Source organism: Salmo salar, chromosome 27 (assembly GCF_965601325.2).
Source record: "Salmo salar chromosome 27, fSalSal1, whole genome shotgun sequence".
NCBI lineage: Eukaryota > Metazoa > Chordata > Actinopteri > Salmoniformes > Salmonidae > Salmo > Salmo salar.
In genome coordinates, this window is record NC_138317.1 from 18,755,524 (window position 1) to 18,778,688 (window position 23,165).

The 23,165-nt window shown below is 45.8% G+C and overlaps 1 protein-coding gene across 2 annotated transcripts in view; it reads right to left on the reverse strand.

Moving 5' to 3' along the window:
- Nucleotides 1-296: 296 nt before the first annotated feature.
- The window catches only part of LOC106588581 (protein Jumonji), a 97,434-nt gene continuing 74,565 nt past the window's right edge, over nucleotides 297-23,165 (reverse strand). For both annotated transcript variants that reach the window (XM_014177727.3, XM_082970075.1), the window contains 13 exons: nucleotides 21,507-21,683; nucleotides 17,351-17,562; nucleotides 11,912-13,145; nucleotides 10,779-11,293; nucleotides 9,785-9,877; nucleotides 9,513-9,631; nucleotides 9,322-9,392; nucleotides 9,093-9,207; nucleotides 7,816-8,104; nucleotides 7,059-7,189; nucleotides 6,568-6,751; nucleotides 5,287-5,394; nucleotides 297-3,158 (listed from right to left, as the gene is read on the reverse strand). In XM_014177727.3, coding sequence (XP_014033202.3) covers nucleotides 2,976-3,158; nucleotides 5,287-5,394; nucleotides 6,568-6,751; nucleotides 7,059-7,189; nucleotides 7,816-8,104; nucleotides 9,093-9,207; nucleotides 9,322-9,392; nucleotides 9,513-9,631; nucleotides 9,785-9,877; nucleotides 10,779-11,293; nucleotides 11,912-13,145; nucleotides 17,351-17,562; nucleotides 21,507-21,683 — 3,431 coding nt within the window. In that variant the 3' untranslated portion in view covers nucleotides 297-2,975. The remainder of the gene's footprint in view (nucleotides 3,159-5,286; nucleotides 5,395-6,567; nucleotides 6,752-7,058; nucleotides 7,190-7,815; nucleotides 8,105-9,092; nucleotides 9,208-9,321; nucleotides 9,393-9,512; nucleotides 9,632-9,784; nucleotides 9,878-10,778; nucleotides 11,294-11,911; nucleotides 13,146-17,350; nucleotides 17,563-21,506; nucleotides 21,684-23,165) is intronic.

Sequence of the window (23,165 nt, forward strand, 5' to 3'; positions counted from 1 at the left end):
TTCCATTTGAACTTAAAATGGTCTGGTAGGGCTGGCCGTCTAGAGAGTCAGGACAGAACTCGCCCTGGACCCTGGTAAGTACGCCGTTTCCTGGGTACATTACAGACATCTGTCCGCTTACCCTCGTTTCACACTGAATGCACACATTTGTATCAGGTTATGGACCAGTTAGTCAGGCTTGGACCCCTAGACACGGAGAGTAGACTTATTAGTAGAATGGCTAGTTAGTTTCGTAACATGACATCTTCAGAACACCACAACGACAGACATGCAGGTTCAAAAGAAAAGACAGTGAATTGTCTGTACGTTTTTATTAAACCTTTAGTACAAACTGCAAAAGTAAAAAACTGGCAATATAACCAACATGAACTCTTTCCAAGTTGAAGGAAAGATGGAGACGCAGTGCTAATAAATTAACTTGCCAGACCGTGAGCAATAGTTTATACTGTAGAAAAAGAAAATTGCAAAGAAATCTGAATAAAATACATTGTAAGGCCATAAAAACTTGACAACCACTTTTTTGTTGAAAACGACCGACTTGGTTTTCATTAAATATTCCTAAAACAGTTCAGTCTTCTGTAAAGGACAACAACAACCAACAAACTGGATAATAGGATCACCTTGTCAGCCACCACTGGCAAGCTCAGTGCAACATGAGGAGCTACTACATTGTTGAATTTTCAGTACATTTTTGTGAAGATATTTTCCCTTTTCTTTAAAAAAGTAAAGCTAAAGAAAAAAAACAGAAAAAAAACTAGGGGGCCATAGCTACTCCATATCTTTGTCTTAGTGATGTAAGCAGCACTTAAAATGTATACACGTAACCAGAGCAACCCTGTAAGCATCAAACTCACACAGATGAAGAAACTGAAACGTAAGGCTTTTCTTCATCAAGCACTTCCTCCCTTGCTTCCTGTAATACCTTTAGAGGTATCATTTTCCTTCCTTCACCCCAGAAAAGGCTTGAGTATTTAAAGACATTTACAGGATTATGTACAAAAATGTATGTTGTGTTGGACCTTCTGCTAAAATAATTCATAATACATCTGAAAAAGGGAAAAACCTAAAATACACACACACACACCAAAAGAAAACTTGGATTTCCATATTTCACATTTCACACCCTTTGACTAGTGACTCTACTCGCACATCAGAACAAAAACACAATCAAAATAGAAAATAATAAAATTATTAATGTTTACTGGTACAGATGAAACAGTAGGACTGGAAGAATGGAATGTTAACATGATTGCACATCGAGAAGAGTAGAGCCTAGAACCCTAACCCTATGAGAGAGGAGAGCCTAGAACCCTAACCCTATGAGAGAGGAGAGCCTAGAACCCTAACCCTATGAGAGAGTACAGCCTAGAACCCTAACCCTATGAGAGAGGAGAGCCTAGAACCCTAACCCTATGCGAGAGGAGAGCCTAGAACCCTAACCCTATGCAAGAGGAGAGCCTAGAACCCTAACCCTATGCAAGAGGAGAGCCTAGAACCCTATGAGAGAGAAGAGCCTAGAGGCTACCGCCCTGTGGGAGAGGGGGCTAGCAGTTAGCCAGCACCCCACCTTTCTTTTGTATTGTTATACAGTAATAATAACCAACAGCACCAAAAACAATGGATCTCTTTGTTGAGTATCAGGCACAGTTTTCACTTGCTAGCAAAGGAGGCCTCCCTCCTACTACAGAGACAGAGACCAGCGGCACCTAGCTCTGTATTTCTGACATACAGCCATGGCACCTTGGTCCGTTTGACATACAGCCATGGCACCCCAGGCTGTTTCTCTGACATACAGCCATGGCACCCCAGGCTGTTTCTCTGACATACAGCCACGGCACCCCAGGCTGTTTCTCTGACATACAGCCACGGCACCCCAGGCTGTTTCTCTGACATACAGCCACGGCACCCCAGGCTGTTTCTCTGACATACAGCCACGGCACCCCAGGCTGTTTCTCTGACATACAGCCACGGCACCCCAGGCTGTTTCTCTGACATACAGCCACGGCACCCCAGGCTGTTTCTCTGACATACAGCCATGGCACCCCAGGCTGTTTCTCTGACATACAGCCATGGCACCCCAGGCTGTTTCTCTGACATACAGCCATGGCACCCCAGGCTGTTTCTCTGACATACAGCCATGGCACCCCAGGCTGTTTCTCTGACATACAGCCATGGCACCCCAGGCTGTTTCTCTGACATACAGCCATGGCACCCCAGGCTGTTTCTCTGACATACAGCCACGGCACCCCAGGCTGTTTCTCTGACATACAGCCACGGCACCCCAGGCTGTTTCTCTGACATACAGCCACGGCACCACTAGTTCCACAAGTAACAAAGAAAAAGGAAACAACGACAACAAAATAAACACAGAAGACTTTCTCAAAATCTAAAATCAAAAATCCCAAATAAAACAAGCCAGCCAAAACGCATCTGCCTTTCAAGTTTTACCTGGCGTGGGTTCGGGAACAACAGGCCCTGAACAACAGGCCCTGAACAACAGGCCCTGAACAACAGGAGCTTCTGCAGGCAGAGGAGGAGAATAAAAACAACTCATCTTCAAAAACTAAAGATGAGAGAAAACTTTGGGTTCTACTTGTGTCATTTCAATAAAATGAAAAAAGGAGCACCTTCACCACTCGTCCCTTTGTTCACAGTTGAGTGACAGATGGCGATGGGTCTGACTGCACACATTGGGGGGGGGCAGTGAAAGGGGCACAACATTTACCTGTGAACGTTTCAATTAATGCTAACACCCCCCCCCCAAAAAAAAGAAACTGAAGAAACATTTTCCGTGCTAGTGCAAAAAAAGACTGCTTGCTTTCACAAGTTTGCCATACTAAGGGGGTGGGTGGGGTAGTTCGTCATAGTAAGGTTGCGTGGGAGATTTGGGGCATTATATTTTTTCTTTCTTTAAAAAAAGGACAACAGTGATTCTCCAAACTAAGATGGAGGGGCAGTGGGGGTTGATAATGTCCTCATATGACGGCTGCGGGAGACAGGTGGGAGGAGGAGAGGCGGGACAGGGACACCTCCACGGTTTCTCTCTTCCGGGGTCCGCGTTTAGATGGTGGTTTGATGGGGCTTGCACCGTTACATTTCTCGGTCGTCTTCCCCAGGGCCTTGCCACACACCTGCTTCACCAAGCTGTTGATCTGCTCCTGGGGGGCACAGCCAGGGAATGGAGGGATCAGACAGAACATATGCGTTATAATGAACACTACACTATAAATAAACAAATATCATATTTATCCAAACATCGCATGTTACACCACTCCGCTCTTGTAGGTTCTGATCAAGTCTACTCAGATAAGAGCGGGTCATCCCAGCAAACCAAAATTGTTCCAAAAAGTTCTAATAACACTAAAACTGTCCAGTTGTGCTGATGATTATACAATTTTTGTATAAAACAGTCACCTGATTGCAAGACCGTTCCCAGAACACATTTAGTGATTACATTACCTGGAAACATAAGAAACGTAGGGGAATGTTCTGTGCGGGTTGTTACAGATGTTGTGCACAACATGTTTGTGAATGTTAGGAAGACATTCCAAGGATATTTCATTTAAAACATAAAAAAAAAAAACATTTTATCTAAAACGTTAAAAGAATTTTTTCATCTTAATGTTCTATAAAAACCGAACTAGAACTTAAGCCTCTATTCAATCCGTATAGTGGAAGTTCAGCCTTAACCTGTTGGGGCTAGGGGGCAGTATTTTCACGGCCGGATAAAAAAAATGTACCCGATAGAATATGCATATAATTAGTAGATTTGGATAGAAAATACTCTAAAGTTTCTAAAACTGTTTGAATGGTGTCTGTGAGTATAACAGAACTCATATGGCAGGCCAAAATCTGAGAAGATTCCATACAGGAAGTGCCCTGTCTGACAATTTGTTCTCCTTCTAGGGCATCTCTATCAAAAATACAGCATCTCTGCTGTAACGTGACATTTTCTAAGGCTTCCATTGGCTCTCAGAAGGCGCCAGAAAGTGGAATGACGTCTCTGCAGTCTCTGGGCGAAAAACAGCAGGAGTTTTTGTGAGTGGTCAGGCAGGGAACAATGACACTGGAGATGCGCATCCACGAGACGACTCCATGTTTTTCTTTCAGTCTTTGAATGAATACAACGTCGCCCGTTTGAAATATTATCGCTATTTTAAGAGAAAAATCGCATAAAAATTGATTTTAAACAGCGTTTGACATGCTTCGAAGTACGGTAATGGAATATTTTGAAAATTTTTTGTCACGAAATGCGCTCGCGCGCCACCCTTCGGATTGTAACCTGAACGCATGAACAAAACGGAGCTATTTCAATATAACTATGGATTATTTGGAACCAAAACAACATTTGTTGTTGAAGTAGAAGTCCTGGGAGTGCATTCTGACGAAGAACAGCAAAGGTAATCCAATTTTTCTTATAGTAAATCTGAGTTTGGTGAGGGCCAAACACCCATCAGTGTCAAATTAGCTAGCCGTGATGGCCGGGCTATCTCCTCAGAATATTGCAAAATGTGCTTTCGCTGAAAAGCTATTTTAAAATCTGACACCGCGATTGCATAAAGGGATTCTGTATCTATAATTCTTAAAATAATTGTTATTATTTTGTGAATGTTAATCGTGAGTAATTTAGTAAATTCACCGGAAGTTTGCGGTGGGTATGCTAGTTCTGAACATCACATGCTAATATAAAAAGCTGTTTTTTGATATAAATATGAACTTGATTGAACAAAACATGCATGTATTGTATAACAATGTCCTAGGAGAGTCATCTGATGAAGATCATCAAAGGTTAGTGCTGCATTTAGCTGTGGTTTTGGTTTTTGTGACATATATGCTTGCTTTGAAAATGGCTGTGATTATTTTTGGCAGGGTACTCTCCTGACATAATCTAATGTTTTGCTTTCGCTGTAAAGCCTTTTTGAAATCGGACAATGAGGTTAGATTAACGAGAGTCTTGTTTTTAAAATGGTGTAAAATAGTCATATGTTTGAGAAATTGAAGTTATAGCATTTATGAGGTATTTGTATTTCGCGCCACGCGATTCTACTGGCTGTTGACGTCCCACCTTGCCCAGGGAGGTTAAAGCACAATTTAAAGGCAATGTTCCCACGGCGGCAGAGACAGTATTCACGTTAAATTCTGCATACGATGGCTCAATCAGAAATGTTATGATAATTTTCCATTGCGCAATCTGTAACGCTTCAGCGATAAATTGGATAGAGCCCTTAATGGGAATCTTAGCTAATGTCCTGGGAATGTTCCCGGTTTGCTGGGATGGAATCTTACCTCATCGTAACGATACATCATCTTGAGGCCTCTGCAGGACTTGTGATTCTCCACGTATCTCAAAGCACACTCCAAACAGAAGACCACGTTCTCATTCTCCTGGACCACCTGGGATGGACATCACAACTCAGAATTCAACACATCTGTTCATGGAATGGTAAACTAAATTCATCTTTACATTTAAACCATTTAGCAGACGCTCTTATCCAGAGCGACGCAAAGGAGCAATTAGGGTTGTGTCTTGCTCAAGAGCACATGGACAGATTTGTAACCTAGTCATCTTATGGATTCGAACCACGACCTTTTGGTTACTGGTCCAACGCTCTTATCCGCTAGGTTACCTGTCGCCCCGTACATGGAGTGGTTAACTACATTCACCCTTGCCCAGCACCAGCTCTAGTCCCAACCCAAATTAACCATAGCACTATTCTCCATGACCCAGCCCTAACCCTAGCACTATTCTCCATAACCCAGCCCTAACCATAGCACTATTCTCCATAATCCAGCCCTAACCCTAGCACTATTCTCCATAACCCAGCCCTAACCCTAGCACTATTCTCCATGACCCAGCCCTAAGCATAGCACTATTCTCCATAACCCAGCCCTAACCATAGCACTATTCTCCACAACCCAGCCCTAACCATAGCACTATTCTCCATGACCCAGCCCTAAGCATAGCACTATTCTCCATGACCCAGCCCTAACCATAGCACTATTCTCCATGACCCAGCCCTAAGCATAGCACTATTCTCCATGACCCAGCCCTAACCCTAGCACTATTCTCCATAACCCAGCCCTAAGCATAGCACTATTCTCCATAACCCAGCCCTAACCCTAGCACTATTCTCCATAATCCAGCCCTAAGCATAGCACTATTCTCCATGACCCAGCCCTAAGCATAGCACTATTCTCCATGACCCAGCCCTAAGCATAGCACTATTCTCCATGACCCAGCCCTAACCATAGCACTATCCTCCATAACCCAGCCCTAACCATAGCACTATTCTCCATGACCCAGCCCTAACCCTAGCACTATTCTCCATAACCCAGCCCTAACCATAGCACTATTCTCCATAATCCAGCCCTAACCCTAGCACTATTCTCCATAACCCAGCCCTAACCATAGCACTATTCTCCATGACCCAGCCCTAACCATAGCACTATTCTCCATAACCCAGCCCTAACCATAGCACTATTCTCCATAACCCAGCCCTAACCCTAGCACTATCCTCCATAACCCAGCCCTAACCCTAGCACTACTCCCCATGGGCCAGCTCTCACCATGGACAGGTAGCAGAGGTGTTGGCAAGTCTGGCAGCGTCTCTCTGACGACTCCAGCGCCAGCCACTTCCTGGGTTTCTTGCGTGCGTCACCGGGCACCAGGCTGTTATCATGTGTTCCGTAGCGGGCAGAGGACAGAAGCCCTGCCTCGTACAGTTCCTGCCGTTGTCTCATCTCTATGTTCCTATTAGAGCGGAGCAACACAACTCAGTGATTCAGAACACCACAATTCACAATGTCGTGATTAAAGCTCAGTACAGCAAGCAGTTAGTACTATCTAAAGGTCTTCCCGCCCTGATGTAGACACTAAGCCCATCCATTAAATCATGGAGTGTATTTGGAACAGAAGATTTTGGGGTATTTTCAACTTGGCTTTGAGCACAGTTAGACTGAGCTATGTCTTTGATCATACTGGCATGGCAACAGAGGATGAAGAATGAGGTCGTAACAGCATCCATGTTTTGATGTGTCCGGTTTCCATGGCTACCGACCTGAGGTCTTTGAGAAGAGCGGAGATCGTAGTCAGAATGTGCCCGTTCTCACGTTTGGATTCGGCCGTGGCGATCTGGTAGAGTAACTTCTCCATGGAGAAGGGTTTGGCTATGTGCCGGCATTTCAGGTCCTACAGTGGGAAGGCAGAGAGACGCTGCGTTAACACAGAACATTGACAGAATATCCTACAGCCTTTTGTATCAACCAGATTACACATGACACTACACTAATCAACAGGAACAAAAACCTGCATAGACTGTAGAGCAGTGCTGCCCAACCCTGTTCCTGGAACGCTACAATACCCTCTTGTAGGTTTCCGCTCCAACCCCAGTTGTAACTAACCGGATTAATCGTATCAACCACCTAATTATTAGAATCAGGTGTGCTAAATTACATTTGAAGCCAAAACCTACAGGATGCAGTAGCTCTCCAGGAACAGGGTTAGGCAAGGGCTCCCGAGTGGCGCAGCGGTCTAAGGCACTGCATCTCAGTGTTAGAGGTGTTAATACAGACCCAGGTTCGATCCCGGGCTATATCACAACCGGCTGTGATCTGGAGTCCCATAGGGCGGCGCACAATTGGCCCAGTGTCGTCTGGGTTAGGGGAGGGTTTGGCCGTGGTAGGCCGTCATTGTAAAATAAGTATTTGTTCTTAACTGACTTGCCTGGTTAAATATAAATAAATAGAGATACTGTGGTAGACAATGAGCTATGTCTCTAAACGGCCACTGGGTGGCAGCTCCGGCTTCAGACTCACCTTAGCAGCCTCATATCCCAGGTTCATCCACTGGGGGGTGGCAAAATGCACAGTTTCCGACACACTGTAGCCACAGCAGACCTTGGACACAAAGGTCCCGGGGAAGCAGACCACGAACTGACCGCTCTGCTGGACGGTGCGGTGGACCTTGATACCCTCTCGACAAAGCACCTCCGGAGAGATCATGATGTTCTTCTCCAGCATCTCCAGCCCGGGGGTCCCGTTGGCCTGCAGCAGTGTGTGAACCACCTTGTCAAGCTTTACCTTCTCCTCAGCAGGAACAGAATACCTGGTAGGGCGAGAGAGGACCAATCAAGCTCATGCAAGAGTGTGTGTGTTATGCTGTGCTGTGTAACCCCTCAGCTTTGAACAGTCAGAGTTAGGTCTGTGCTTACGCTCTGCCTCAAAAGGTTAGAGAGAGAAGATTGAGAACGAGAATGAGATCCTAAAGAGGTGGCTTTCCTGTGGGGATCATAGACTGCAGGTAGAGCTGTCTGTCCGTCTGTGGTTTCATCTGTCAAATGGAGGACCTTGATTGCATAATAGAAAGAGACCTCTTTTTAAACAGACTCACTGGACAACTAAGTCCTCTGGGAATAGTGTAACAGACTTATGCCTGTCCTAGGGCATCCCAAATTAGCACTTCCTGTAACTTTAGGACATGCCGTTAGACTGTCTAGCCCTTCCTGTAACTCTAGGACATGCAGACACAATGAAAAGATGAGTGGAACATCCATACTTCAAGATAGCAGGCAGTCAATTATGATGATTATGACTTGCCTTCATCTCAGGAACCTCCTAGCACATTTCTACTCACCTGTGTCACCACCAATGGGCAGGTAGCACAGATGGGGAGGGAGGGGTTGGGCTGGTGGATGTGTACAGCCCCTGCCCTTTCTCAAACCCTTCATTACCATTACATTCAAGTTGGGCTAATGCAAAGAGATTAAACATTGCCTTCATAACAGGTCAATACACAACACACCAACGCCTGTGGCTTTCGCTGCCACCCAGACATTTCTTGTTGTAAGTAAATGTAGCTTTAATGAGAGCCACTTGGGCATAAATACATATTTTCAAAAAAGACTGGCGTGTGTTCAATGAAGGTGGAATTTGATCAGCTAATTACAAGTCTGATCCGAGTGTTATGTTACGTTTTATATCACGTATTCCGTGTCGCCTTAGAAAAACCACACATCTTTGTAATGTCCTTGTACAGTACACATTACCTGTGAGGAGGAAGAGAGACCCAGAGGTGGTCATGTTGGGATACTTACCAAATGCAGTCAGCACCAGTGTGTAAGTAATCAATGTATGGAAGGCGGTTTTGGTCTCGAGACCAGCATGAGGTAGAAAAGACCATGCCAATGTTCAGCCAAGGAATGGTGACCCCTACGGGGAGAGAGAGAAAACTCAGTTTTAACATAGCAGACACCACAACAGGCATCACATTGTCTCAGAAAGACGTGTGCCTCAGGGGCGAGGATGACGGGTTAGAAATCTCACCGGGCACAGCTCCAAGATGCCGCAGAATGGATCCAGAATTATTAGGGAGGACAGTGAGGTTCCATCCATGTCTGAAACGGAGAGAAGAACAGTCATTACACAGTGGCCAGTCAAGAGATACGTTTTTTACTCTATGGTTATTACGACGCTTATTACTGTGTTTAGGGTTTGATGACATTGGGTTTTCTTACTTAGAAAATGGCTCTGACTTTCCCACGGGGAAGCCACTTCCATGTGTGTTGGTGTCCACTTTCCCATAGTGCACTGCCACATGGCAGTGCCTCTGCTCCACTATCCTCCAGTATTCTTGCTGTAAAGGAAGACAAATAGGAGAAGTGATAGATAAATGTGCGTACTGAACAAAACAAAAAAGGTACAGTGACTAATAAATGGAGGTCAATGGTATGCTACAGTAGTGAGCTGACCTCTACATGAAGCCAGTAGGGATTGAGACTAGGTTTACCTCGACCTCTGCAGCCCCAGGCTCTTTGTTAAAGCACATGGTCATGGTGTTCCTGGCTATCCTGAAGAAGTTGGTGAGAGATACAGATTTCCCCTGCAACAAGAGAAGCCACACCAGGATAGTACAGCTAGCATCAAACAAAGTCAGGTACCCTGTAAATGCAAATGCCGTACTATAGACGAGTCTTGGAAGAGAACCATATACATATACCACCAGGGCATAATTCTGCAATGGAAAATTAAAGACTAGCTGACCTCAGTGTACTGTATTGCAAGTCTCCGCAGCTGCATGTCTGTCCTGAAAGTTTCCGAGCTTGACTGTAGTTAATATGAACCTTCGCCGGGACACCTCCTCAGAATGGAGGGGTGTTGATAGAGTCTACAAATCTGCCTGTACCGTCCCTGGATTTAATACCCCGCTGAAAGACACCCTCTCCTCACCCCTCTTCTATGTGAGAGCTAGGTTACTGTACTGAACTCACATCTCATGGGTCTGCTTGTGTTGGGGATTTGGTTACAAGAAAAAGAGGGAAAAGATTGAAATGGAATCCAGACTAGAACAGTGTTTGAGATGTCATGATCAGACACACAGCAGGTTCGGAGGAAGGAGACGGTTAGAAACAACATGCACAACATCACACTCAGGCTCTTCCATGAGAAGAGCAGCGGGGGCAAAGTCTGGGTCACGAAGCTGTGGTGTGTGTGTGTGTGTGTGTGTGTGTGTCTCTCAATGTCTGGGCAGTGGTAACAGAGGCAGAGCAGAACGATGTTGAGTAGAGAGGCAGTGGCCTGCTGTCTGTGGGTCCATTTCACCCAGCTCAGCACTGACCTACATTCCATCAGCTAGAACAACAGAACAGAGCAGGCAGACAAACAGGAAGACTGGAGCTACACTACCAGGTTTCCCTTCCTCTTGTAGCATGAGCAGAGCATGAGAGTAATGAACAAAAACACTGATTTAAAAAGGATGTGCAAAGTTGTTGCCCTTGCCTCACCTTGTAAATACACTTGTGCTGGTCACTGAGAACCCCCTTCTCCTCATCCTCCTCTTCCTCCTGCTGGGTCATTTCCCCATTCCTCTTTTCCTGAGAGAACAGCCTCCGGCGTCCCACCTTGAGCTGCTGACTGTCCAGCTCCTTCAGCCGGCTGCACAGCTGACCGTTGCTGTGCTGCACCAGACTGCCGGCGAGCCCGTTCTTGGGCTCGTAGCGTGGCAGGGTCAGGCTCCTCTCTGTGTGGCCCTCCAGGGGCCCCCTGCGGCGCTCCAGGCCCTCCTTCTCCTGCAGCACCTCCCTCTCCAGGCGTCGGTGCTCCTCTAGGGACAGAGAGTCATAGGACAGCAGGTACTGGAGGTAGGACTCCTGCAGCTTGGCCAGCCGGTCCTGGGCTGACTTGGGGATCCGCAGCAGATCAGCCAGTTTACTCCACTTCTTCAGGTCCATCACCTGCTGCATGCCGCCCATGTCATTAATCAGCTGGAAGAACCGAGCCAGGTCCACCTCGCAGCCACCTGGGGGGAAGAGACAGATCGATGGGGTCAGATAGAGTTAACCCTAACCCCACAGCCGCCTGGGGAGAGAGAGACGGGTTAGGGTCTATGGCCATGAGTTTAACACTCCTACAGTAATGATCAAATCCAATTCTATTGGTGACATACAAATATTTAGCAGATGTTATTGCGGGTGTAGCGAAATTCGTGTGTTCCTAGCTCCAACAGTGCAGTAGTATGATAGCACTACATCGGCCGTATTCTCAAACCGATTCAGTAAACATTTATTTCAGCCATACAGACTGACTGGGCTAAAGGGTGTTTTAAAACACATCAAGCTGCTGAGTGAGAAATCTAAAATGACAGACAAGCTGCTGGGAATAGTTTTATTGTCTCAGACATACAGGCCACATCTGAACATTGATATCGACCTCACAGTATAAATACCAGATACGGTTGATGGAACGCAACAAACATTTTATTGGATTGTCAATACCCAATCTTTGTGATGTTTGCTAAAGAGGTCCGTTTTGCGACAGTCGTCCAGCCTATGTGAGTGTGTCTGACTGTCAGACTAACTGATGACCAGTGTTAGGGTTGTGTTGCTGGTAAAGTAGGGACAGTCTGAGTTAGACTCACCGATGAGTGGGGGGTCTTCCATGGTGATGCCCTGAGATTTGAGGTGCTTCTTGATGCAGGCTAGCCTCTGTACGTTAGGGCCCCAGCGACGGCCTAGCTTGTGGATGCGCTGCACCTGGGTCACAAAGCGCATCTCATCGTTCAGTTTGCACTCTGGGCGCCAGTCAGCCGGTGGAACCACCCGACACAGTCCGCATGGCTCCGCCCCCTCCCGCACAGAGTCCAGGTACACCAGGGGGTCCTGGAACTCCCGCTGGGTGGGACAGAACTCTGGTGCCTCACCCAACGCTGCCCAGCTCGCCCTGCTCCTCTCCGCCCTCTCCCTCTCTTTATCCCGCTCCCTCTCCTTCTCCCTTTCCCACTCCCTGTCAGGCCGGGGCTCTGCTGGTTTGTGAGGGGTATGCCCGGGGTTGTGTCCAGGGGTGTGGCCAGGGGACTCTGAGGTAGTTGAGCGGTTAAGGGTGTGGGTGTGGTTAGGGTTAGAGGCAGCCTGCGCCCGGTGCTGTGCTTGTCTGATGAACATCAACTTGCCGGCTGACGCTCGCTTGGGCCGCTGACGCCCTGGCTCTGGATTGGCTAGTGGTGTGGAGGGGGGGGGTGGGGCTAGCAGGGAGGGGGGAGGGGTGGTTTCCATGACGATGTGTCCGTTAGGGACCGAGGCCTTGCCCTGACATGCTCTCTTACTGCGTGTTTCCAGAGGGCTGGTCTGGTTCCGTTTGGTCTTCTTACGGTTGGGGTTAGTCTCCAGGACGACCAGCTTCCCCTGGGAGTCAGCCACCGCCCCGATGGCAGCCACCGCCACCTCCAGCCTCCGCTTGGAGTTCCTCAGTCCCTCACGCCCCTGCCTGCCCACCATTTCCTGCTCTGCACAGAGGTGCCCGTTGAGGCGCACCTCGCCCCCGTTGGTCACCTTGTGCACTCCGTTGGATAATAGCACCTGTTTGCTTGTTTTTGCTTTGCTATTCTGGGCTTTTCCTGAGTTGGAGAGGGGGAGTCGCTGGTGGCGCTGGAGGTGGTTGTGGTGGCGATTGTTGCTATGGGCTCTATGGGTAGCAGCAGTGCTGTGTTTGCGCTTGTTCAGTTTGGTTTTCTTGACCAGTTCTCGTTTTCCTTTGGTGTATGTGACGAGGCCATTCACAGTTTTGGACGGCAGTCTGAAGTCTTTCATTTTTTTGGCACCGGCCGCGTGCATGCCTGTCTGGGACGACCGTGTGACTCCGTTCACTTTAGAGACCTGAGAGTGGGAGGCGAGAGAGAGAGACCAGAAACATGGAGTTGTTTATTCACATACTGTAGTGCAGCAACATAGAACACAGAATCACTGCACTAAAACACACTCTCAGGAGCTGGCGCTTCACATTGAAGTAAAAACACCAAGTAAACATTCACCCGCTGAAACAGCTATAAAAGTAAAGAGTTAGGGTTAGAACTAAATGCTATGTGGAAATTGCTGCCATTCATTAAAGCCTATACAGGGTTCCTGTACTTTCAAATCAGCTAGTTATAGACAAACACTCTTCTCACAGGGCAAAAAAAGAGATCAATATCAGCTTCAACAGATGAAAAAGCCATCCCGGCCCTAACATGGAGAGTGAGGTTCACTTCAGAGCTAACCGCTGTATATATATATATAAAAAAAAAAAAAAACACTACATAAAATGGGTTACTACTTGAAACCCCATCCCAGCAGAAAGCCAGTTTTATTTGGTATGGTTTCCTTAAGCTCTTTAAATGGCGAAAATAAACGTTTTTTTTTTTTTTTGCAGATCTGAGAACCCCTGCTGAACATGTGAGCTCGAACGTAGGTAGTTTGGGTTACGTCGGGGACCTCTCTGGCTAATGGCAGCTGGGGGAATAAAGCCACACAGACCCACCAGCGGAAGAAGCAGAGTCGACTCCCTCTCAGTTCCCTCTCCCGTCATGTTGTTCACTTGCCCTAGTTTTAGTGCTGCCCCTAAACCCCCCTCCCCAGAACATGATACAGACTAGCATCAACCTGAACAGGAACACACTTCATTCATGTTAATATACGAGTGTGTGTGTGTGTGTGTGTGTGTGTGTGTGTGTGTAGTAAAAATGGAAAAGTTGTGTGTAGTCAAAACAGAGGGGATGTCTGGACTGAGACCCTGGGACGGATACATTGGGGTTTCTGGCAGCTGGACACCAGCTTTCCGCTTAGACCCCACTAGCTGCTCTGCTGTTCTTCCCACTGCATCCCTGTCAGTTTGAGTAGCACCCTGTTGTAAGTGAACCTAGTAGCCCTGCTGAAGCATCCTGCTGTAAGTGAACTATGCAGAGGAGATGAGAGGATGGCGTTATCGAATCAGCGAGGTGCCAGAGGGAGGTGACAGCAGGCTTGACGACTGCGTTTGAAGCAGAGCCGCATCTGTATTGTATTCCTATCATGTGCAGCCAACACAAAGAGAGGCTATTAAAAGATAAGGGGAGTGAAATGTGACCCCCTTCATCAATCCTGTCCCCTTCCACTCCAACAGTGGAAAAATACAGAGAAGGAAGGATGGATGGAGAGCGAGGAGAAGGGAGGGGAGAGAGAGGGGAGTTGATAGCGAGAGAGAGGGGGAGAGAGCGAGGCGACAGAGAGGGGAGACAAGAGACACACACAGAATGCCTACACATTCCATCACAAAGCCCTCACCTACAGAGAGATCCACCTAGAAAAGAGGCCCCTCAGCCAGCTGGTTCTGGGGCTCTGTTCACAAAAGACCCCACAGAGCACCAGGTCAGCCACACAATTAGACCCAACCAAATTATGAGAAGGCAAAAAGATAACTAATTGGCACCGGAAAGAATCAACCAAAAAAAACAGCATTGTTGACCACAGTGACTGACCCAAAATTAATAAAATCCATTGCTATTGAGAGAGGCTGCCATAGGCAGACCTGGCTCTCAAGAGAAGACAGGTTTCGTGCACACTGCCCACAAAATGAGGTGGAAACTGAGCTGCACTTCCTAACCTCCTGCCAAATGTATGACCACCTTAGGAGATAGGATCTGTGGGAAATGTCTATGGACCCACAATGAAAAAAATAAAAATAATCTAACATTGATCAACTCCCATATCTGTTAGGTGAAATACCGCAGTGTGCAATCACAGCAGCAAGATCTGTCCCGTTGCCATGAGAAAAAGGGCAACCAGTGAAGCAAACAAACATTGTAAATACCACCAATAATTGATTTGTTTATTCATCTTCCCCTACTATTCGTACTACAACTATTTGCACATTGCTAAAACACTGTACATAGCTGATAATATAACACTTGAAATGTCTATCATTTTCAAACCTTTGAGAGTGCAATGTTACTATTAGTTTTGAGTTATCACTTTTATTTATTTCACTTGCTTTGGCAATGCAAACACGTTTTAGCATGCCAATAAAGCCCTTTTGTATTTTTGAGAAAGAACTGCGTCGCCCCGGCAGGCCAGAGTGATGGATGTCTAACCGTAGCGTGACGTCTGCCAGGGGCTCGAAACATAATGCCAAGAACCAACCAACACGCCAGATTCTCAACTATAGAAGGTTAGGGTCATAACCAAACATTAAAGAAGATTCTCAAGACTTCTGTCTGCAGAATTTAAACACCTTCCTTTAGGTTCAAACTCATCCGTTTGGCCTCGAAGACCAAAGTAATAGAAACAGAAAGCCAGTCAGTCAACTGTGACTGAACAGATATGCTGACAAAAGGCACAGCGGGCCGGGTGGTGGTCTACTTGGGTTTCACCACTAGAGAGCTCACTGGCACTGCGCTGCTGCACAAGCCTTGAGGGTTGGTGTGCACGTGAGCCCTGGCCTTGCACTGTAATAGTCTGGTCTGAGACAGAGGAGAGAAGAGAGGAGAGGGAGAGAGAAGACAGGCTACATCCCAGCCCCATGGAGCAGGAGAAGGCCCCGTGTCACTGTAGAACGCACCAAAAGACTGGTGAGGACGAAGGAGAACAATCAGTGCCGGAAACAGAGGTGAGGGGGAGAGAGAGAGAGAGAAAGAGAACCACAGCCAACCCTCTGAAGTGGGTTTTTGGTCACACGTGAGTGGGAGGCGGGGGATGGGCCAGGATGACATCATGTGTTGCTATAGCCAATCTGCAGGATGGCAATAATATTTTCATGGAACATCTGCAACTCAGCTGCTTATAGGAACAGACTGGATCCATCTCAACAAAAACAATTGAAACAGACTGGATCAGGAAGAGGAGCTGGAAACGTAACCCTTCCAGTGCTTAGAGAAACAGACACACAAACACAAACAGACACACAAACAAACCCACCAATGTGATAGCTGAAAAGATGTGACCTTAGCAGTCTTCATGAATAGCCTTCAGAATATTGACTTTTTAAAACTGAGACAGAAAGGTCAACAGGAGACCGGAGCAGCAGCCCAATATTCCTGCGCAATCAACATTCCTCCGTTCGGATCTCATAGAACATCATGACTCTGTCTTACTCTAACTGCTGTACAACAGGGCCACTGGGTTCTTGTATGATAAGAATTTAACTTATGGCTGATTCCCTTCCACAGATAAGGGATCCTAAACGCGTTGCTTTCGGCCATGGGATTGGACATCAGCCTGCTGCGGCACTCTCACAGTTAATATCAGAAAACACAAAATGCTAATCCCTCAAAATGATTGGCGCTCTGTTGCCAAGGATGGTAAATCTGCCAGCATAACACATGAACAGAGGTAAAGAGTGAAAGGAGAGAGAGAGAGAGAGAGAGAGAGAGAGTGAGAGAGAGAGAGGGGATAGAACAAAGGCCAATAACTTGAGCGTAGTTTGTCTTGGCTCTCCCCTGCTCATTGAGATTCATTGTTCCTTAATTAGTCAGTTGGCGGCACTTAAAACCGACAGGCCCGGGCATCAACATGAGACCGCGTGGCTCGGCCCCATCTGCTGGCCGTCTGGGAGAGCTGCTAGTCTTGACGCTACCCTCTCTGACGAGGCAAAGCCCCCAGCACTCCATTATGATTAGTTCACGCAATTGTCAGAAGCACAATGTGCTTTTTGAGCCGAGTCAAAAGTTACTCTCCCTCCTCCTCCCGACCTCTCCGCCTTAGTAGAGCTATTTTAAACCAAACGGAACGTCTTGGACAGGAAGGCAGCTTTCACAACCCAGCCTCAGTACTAAATATAGTAGCAGACTGAAACACAATCATTACACGGAGACAAAGGGAGAAGAGGAGCTCAGGGATTTCATACAACACTGAGCATGCTGCTATTACGTTACTCTATTAATGTAGAATCATTTTGTTTATCGTAACACATTACTGCTCTTCTAATGACGATAATGTCTGCCCTTTAATCACGCGCCTGGTGGCTACTGAGGCATGCTGGTCAGTCATCTTTACGACCATTATAGAGAGTTACATATTAGCCAAATCAACGAAGCACACTGTTCAGGTATAGATGAAGTATGATACAGTACCTGCTTGCAGAGCTCCTCTGCGGCCCTCCTGTGGGGCAGTCCGTTGGTAGTGTGGCCCCTGGGTAGGGTGTGGCCCCTGGCTGTAGCCTCTAGCTGGCTGAGGGCATGCTCCCGGCGGGCCTCGGCCCTCTCACTGCGCTCTCTCACCTGCACCCACTCCTTCCCTCTGGGCTTGGGGCTGTCTCGGGGCACCTTGCTGGGGCCGTTCAACACTGAACCAACAGGAAAGAAAGGTGATCTGAGATCAGCTTAGGAGGTTGAACACAGGATCACCAGAGAAAATATGATTTCAGGTCAGTGTAGAAGGGATGCTGCTGGCTTACAGTGCCTTCAGAAAGTATTCATACCCCATGACTTATTCCACATTTTGTTGTGTTACAGCCTGAATTCAAAATTTATGAAATATAAAATGTCTCACCCATTTACACACAATACCCCATAATGACAAAGTGAAAACATGTTTTTCAAAATTTATTGAAAATGAAATATATACATCTAATTTACATAAGTAAATAGGAGCACCTTTGGCAGAGAATACAGCTGTGAGTCTTCCTGGTTAAGTGTAAGAGCTTTCCACACCTGGATTGTGCAACATTTGCCCATTATTGTTTTGCCATAGATTTTCAAGCATATTTAACTCAGAACTTTAACTCTGCCACTCAGGAGCATTCAATGTCTTCTTGGTAAACAACGCCGGTGTAGATTTGGGCTTGTGTTTTAGGTTATTATACTGCTGAAAGGGGAATTCATCTCCCAGTGTCTGGTGGAAAGCAGAAAACCAGGTTTTCCTCTAGGATTTTACCTGTGCTGAGCTCCATTCCGTTTCTTTTATATCCTGAAAAACTCCCGTCTTTAATGATTACAAGCATTCCCATAACACGATGCAGCCACCACTACGCTTGAAAATATGGAGAGTGGTACTCCGTAATGTGTTGTATTCAGGACAAAAAGTGAATTGCTTTGCCACAATTTTTTGCAGTATTTTAGTGCCTTGTTGCAAACAGGATGCATGTTTTGGAATATTTTTATTCTGTACAGGCTTCCTCCTTTTCACTCTGTCAATTAGGTTAGTATTGTGGAATAACTACAATGTTGATCCATCCTCAGTTTTCTTCCATCACAGCCATTCAACACTAATTGTTTTTAAGTCACCATTGGCCTCATGGTGAATTCCTAAGCGGTTCCTTCCTCTCTGACAACTGAGTTAGGAAGGACACCTGTATCTTTGTAGTGACTGGGTGTATTGATACACCATCCAAAGTGTAATTAATAACTTCACCATGCTCAAAGCTATATTCAGTGTCTGCTTTCTTATGTTTACCCTACCAATAGGTGCCCTTCTTTATGAGGCATTGGAAGGTCTTTGTGGTAGAATCTGTGTTTGAAATTCACTGCTCGACTGAGGGACCTTACAGATAATTATGTGTGTGGCGTACAAAGATGAGGAAGTTATTCAAAAATCATGTTAAACACCATTATTGCACACAATGTGAGTACATGCAACTTAAGCAATGTTTTACTCAAGACATTTCAGCTTTTCTTTAGTAATTCATTTGTAAAAAATGTAAAACAAATCCACTGACATGATGGTGTAGTGTGTGTAGGCCAGTGAGCAAAAAAAAAAGATCTATATTTAATCAATTTCAAATTCAGGCTGTAACAAAATGTGGAAAAAGTCAAGGGTTGTGAATACTTTCTGAAGGCACTGTATATTAAAACTTGAACAAGAATTTATCATTTCAATTAAATATTTCCTCCATTCTTGTACAGTGACTTGTGGTGAACATTATATTGGTCAAGCCCCAGACTACAGCCCTGCTAACCTCAGACTAGAGCAGAAGCATTGATATTAGCCGCCTGAACCATTCCAATTAACACATTCAATAACGCTCTTTATATTTTATGGAGGTCCACTATTTTTTTTTTTTTTTTTTTTACAGTGTTTTAATATCAACAGTCGCCGGCGTTTATAAAAACGGCATGGTTCGTTCTCTCCCCCCCCGTCTGTCTAAGTCCCTTCAGCGTTTTGAAAAGCTACTGGAAAACTGAACTCAATAAAAAAGGTGTTTAATTTAGAAAATGTAAACATGGTTGGGGTTAGCAAGGTGCAGGGTAATGAAAGCAGAGCTCTATGACTTCTCGCTCTGTTCACAGCAGCTCAAATAAACTACTGAAGTCCTGCCCACGCTACATTTTAAAAGTGTCACAGCTGACACACGGCCTTATAGTGTACTGTACTTGCCAGGCATAATACTGTACTGGGAGACAGGCTTCTATGGTACTTCCAGACCAGGCCTAACACTGTACTGGGAGCAGTGGCGACCAGTCTTTTTTGTGTGCCTGTTATTTTGGCATTAATACGTGTCACATATCAGTTTGCAAACAATGTAAAAAAAAAAAAAAGAAAAAAAAGAATAATAATCATTGAGTTAATAAAGCTGCAATAAACCTGGTCTCTTTTATACTTTCTTAAGAAAGGCAGGTGTTTCAGCCTAGCTCAGTGCCTTCCGTGGTGGCGGGGCAGCCAGCGGAAAATACGGAGTGTAGGGGTTTGTAATGTTCTCGTTGCGCCGTGACTGGCTCAGTGTTCAGTCATTGATGTGGACACTATTATAGATAAAATGTATCGGTGCTCATCGGCCATACACATTACAACAAGTTGGAAATCGCAAATTCAACAATCAGTGGCTAACTGCAAGCATTGCGAAGCAATCATTAGCCTGCTATTCAGTGGAGTGGGTGTGTGGTCCAAGTCTGGGTTTAAGGGTCTCTTTTCCAAGCTTAAAATGATAAACATTCAACATTGACCATGCTGTCAATCCAGCATGACTTCTGCCCCACTCAGAACAACTGGGAACCTGGAAATCTCAGACTTCAGTGAGTTCAAGACAACTGGAAACCTGGAAATCTCAGACTTCAGTGAGTTCAAGGCAACTGGGAACTCGGAAGACAACAAGCTCAGACTGGGAAAATACATTTTGAACATTAATCCAAATTGCAAGAGCCTCTTTCTAGAGCTCCAACCCGAAGATCACTTACATCATCATGATTCGATTCAGTTTGTCACTGTTATAGTGCAATTCATGAACTGTCTAGTGGCTTTGCTGGCATGCATGTAAAAAATGTTTTGTTGCCAAACCCAGATTTACATGCTAAAAATCACCACTGACTGGGAGACAGGCTTCTCAGGTACTTACGGTCTAGGCCTAACACTACTGGCATACAGGCGTTTAAGATACTTGGAACTAAGAACACTGGCCTTGTTTCCATGGGGATTGCCTGGGCTGGTGGATCTGGTGTCACAGGGAGGAGGACTACAAAGTCAGGAACATAGCACTGTACTTACAAGTGTGTGTGTGTGTGTTTCTATAATAACCACTGAAAGTTGCTGAGCAACACCAAGCATGCGCCACTGATAACATGTAGCTATTTATTGCGTGGCTTTGCCTGCTTGTAGCCTTCATCACCACTGACACATTGTGTTTTAACATGACGTGTTTCATTAAGACAAGCTCCCCTCAGAACCACACACAGTGTGTGTGTGTGTGTGTGTGTGTGTGTGTGTGTGTGTGTGTGTGTGAGTGAGAGAGAGAGAGAGCAGTGGAGCTTTGGGGTGTGTGCTCCTTGTTTTCCATCCCTGTTCCCCTCCTCCCTGGCCAGCTGTGAGCTGAATGCATAAACACCTTGTTACCGCTGTTCCCTCCTAGTGTTAATTGGAGTGGAAAGATGGAATGCTCCCTGCCACACTCCCATGTGAGTTCCTCAGTCTCCATGCTCTCTCTTTCCCTACCTCCCTCCATCCATCCCTAAATCAGCCATGCTCGGTTGCAGACAGCTCTAACCGTGTGGGTCTCGTGCACATTAGGTCCATTGGAACCAAACCACCCGTTTCCCTTCGGCCCTCAACCATGATTGGTCAGTGTTAAATGTCTGTTGTGATTGGTCAGAGTGTGGTGTGGTACTGTACTGCATGTACAGAGTTCTATAGAGACTAAGGGAGCTGGCAGTATGACAGCTGAAGCGTCGCACCGTGGCCGTTGACAACGTGTTTCCCGGGCTGTTCGGGGTTGGGTGGGTGAGAAGGAGAGAGAGAGAGAGAGGATAGTTTCGCAGGGTTAAGGTTAGCATTGAGGTAAGTAAGAGGAAATTATCGTACCGTGGCCATTGACGGCGTGTTTCCCTTGGGGTTTGCCTTTCCTGGGCGTGGACTGACAGGAAGTAGATGCCACGCTGACGTCTGGCTTCACATCCTCGTACTCCTCTTCATCATCCAGCGCATCTTCATCCTGAGAGCTCCCAAAGTACGCCATGTTACTTGGCAATGCTGACGAACCTAGGACAGAGACAGAGAGAACAGAGAGAGAACAGAGAGAAAGAGAAAACGAGAAAAAGAGAGAACAGAGAGAGAACGAGAAAAAGAGCGAGAACAGAGAGAGAACAGAGAGAAAGAACAGAGAAAAAGAGAGAATAGAGAGAAAAAGAGAGAGAAAAGAGAAGGAGAGAGAACAGAGAGAAAGAAAGAGAGAAAGAAAGAGAAAGAGAAAAAGAGAAAGAGAGGGGAGAGAAACAGAGAGAGAGAGAGAACAGAGTTAAAACTAGTGAGAACCTATCAAGCAGTTATGAGGAGAGGAGAGAGAGAACTACTGCAGCCTTCTGACAGAGTGTAATGTGCTGGCAAACACCGGTACTGTAAAATCACAGCATCCCAGAAAATGTAAAAGAAATAAACAGGTAATATTAAATCTCCCATCCCTCCCTCCCTCCTTTTCCTTGCTCTCCTGTGTTAACATGCATAACAATTACCATTGTCTGCACCATGTTCCAGTGTCTCTCAAATTATATAGGAGTGTGACCGGTGCATTACGGGACACTGGGAACACACACTAGATAATTGAATAAATACAGGTGAGTCATAGATATGTTGATATGAATGACTTAACACTGCAATAGAAGGTGCATAGGGTGTGAAATACTAATAGTGTTGACAGTGTATATGTCCTTATGTGGTCCCACACCCGTAGTTCACCTATAATCCCTAGAGGAGGGATCATCAAGTAGATTGAGCCGCGGGCAGATTTTTTCTAGGAGCGGATGGTCAGGGAGGGGCGAAACATAATAAGAAATAGTTTGACTGCAGGAAGCACAAACATATATCATTTGACTAAAACAATTTCAAACCTTGTGCACACACACACAGTTTAAAAGTTTGGGGTCACTTAGAAATGTCCTTGTTTTTGAAAGAAAAGCTGATTTTCTATCCATTAAAATAACATCAAATTGATCAGAAATACAGTGTAGACATTGTTAATGTTATAAATGACTCTTGTAGCTGGAAACGGCAGATTTTTAATGGAATATCTACATTGGCGTACAGAGGCCAATTATCAGCAACCATGACTCCTGTGTTCCAATGGCACGTTGTGTTAGCTAATCCAAGTTTATCATTTAAAAAGGTTAATTGATCATTAGAAAACCCTTTTGTAATTATGTTAGCACAGCTGAAAACTGTTGTTCTGAATAAAGAAGCAATAAAACTGGCCTTCTTTAGACTAGTTGAGTATCTGGAGCATCAGCATTTGTGGGTTTGATTACAGGCTCAAAATGGCCAGAAACAAATAACTTTCTTCTAAAACCCATCAGTCTATTCTTGTTCTGAGAAATAAAGGCTATTCCATGCGAGAAATTGCCAAGGAACTGAAGATCTCGTACAACACTGTGTACTACTCCCTTCACAGAGGGCAAACTGGCTCTAAACAGAATAGAGAGAGTGGGAGGCCCCAGTGCACAACGGAGCAAGAGGACAAGTACACGCCAC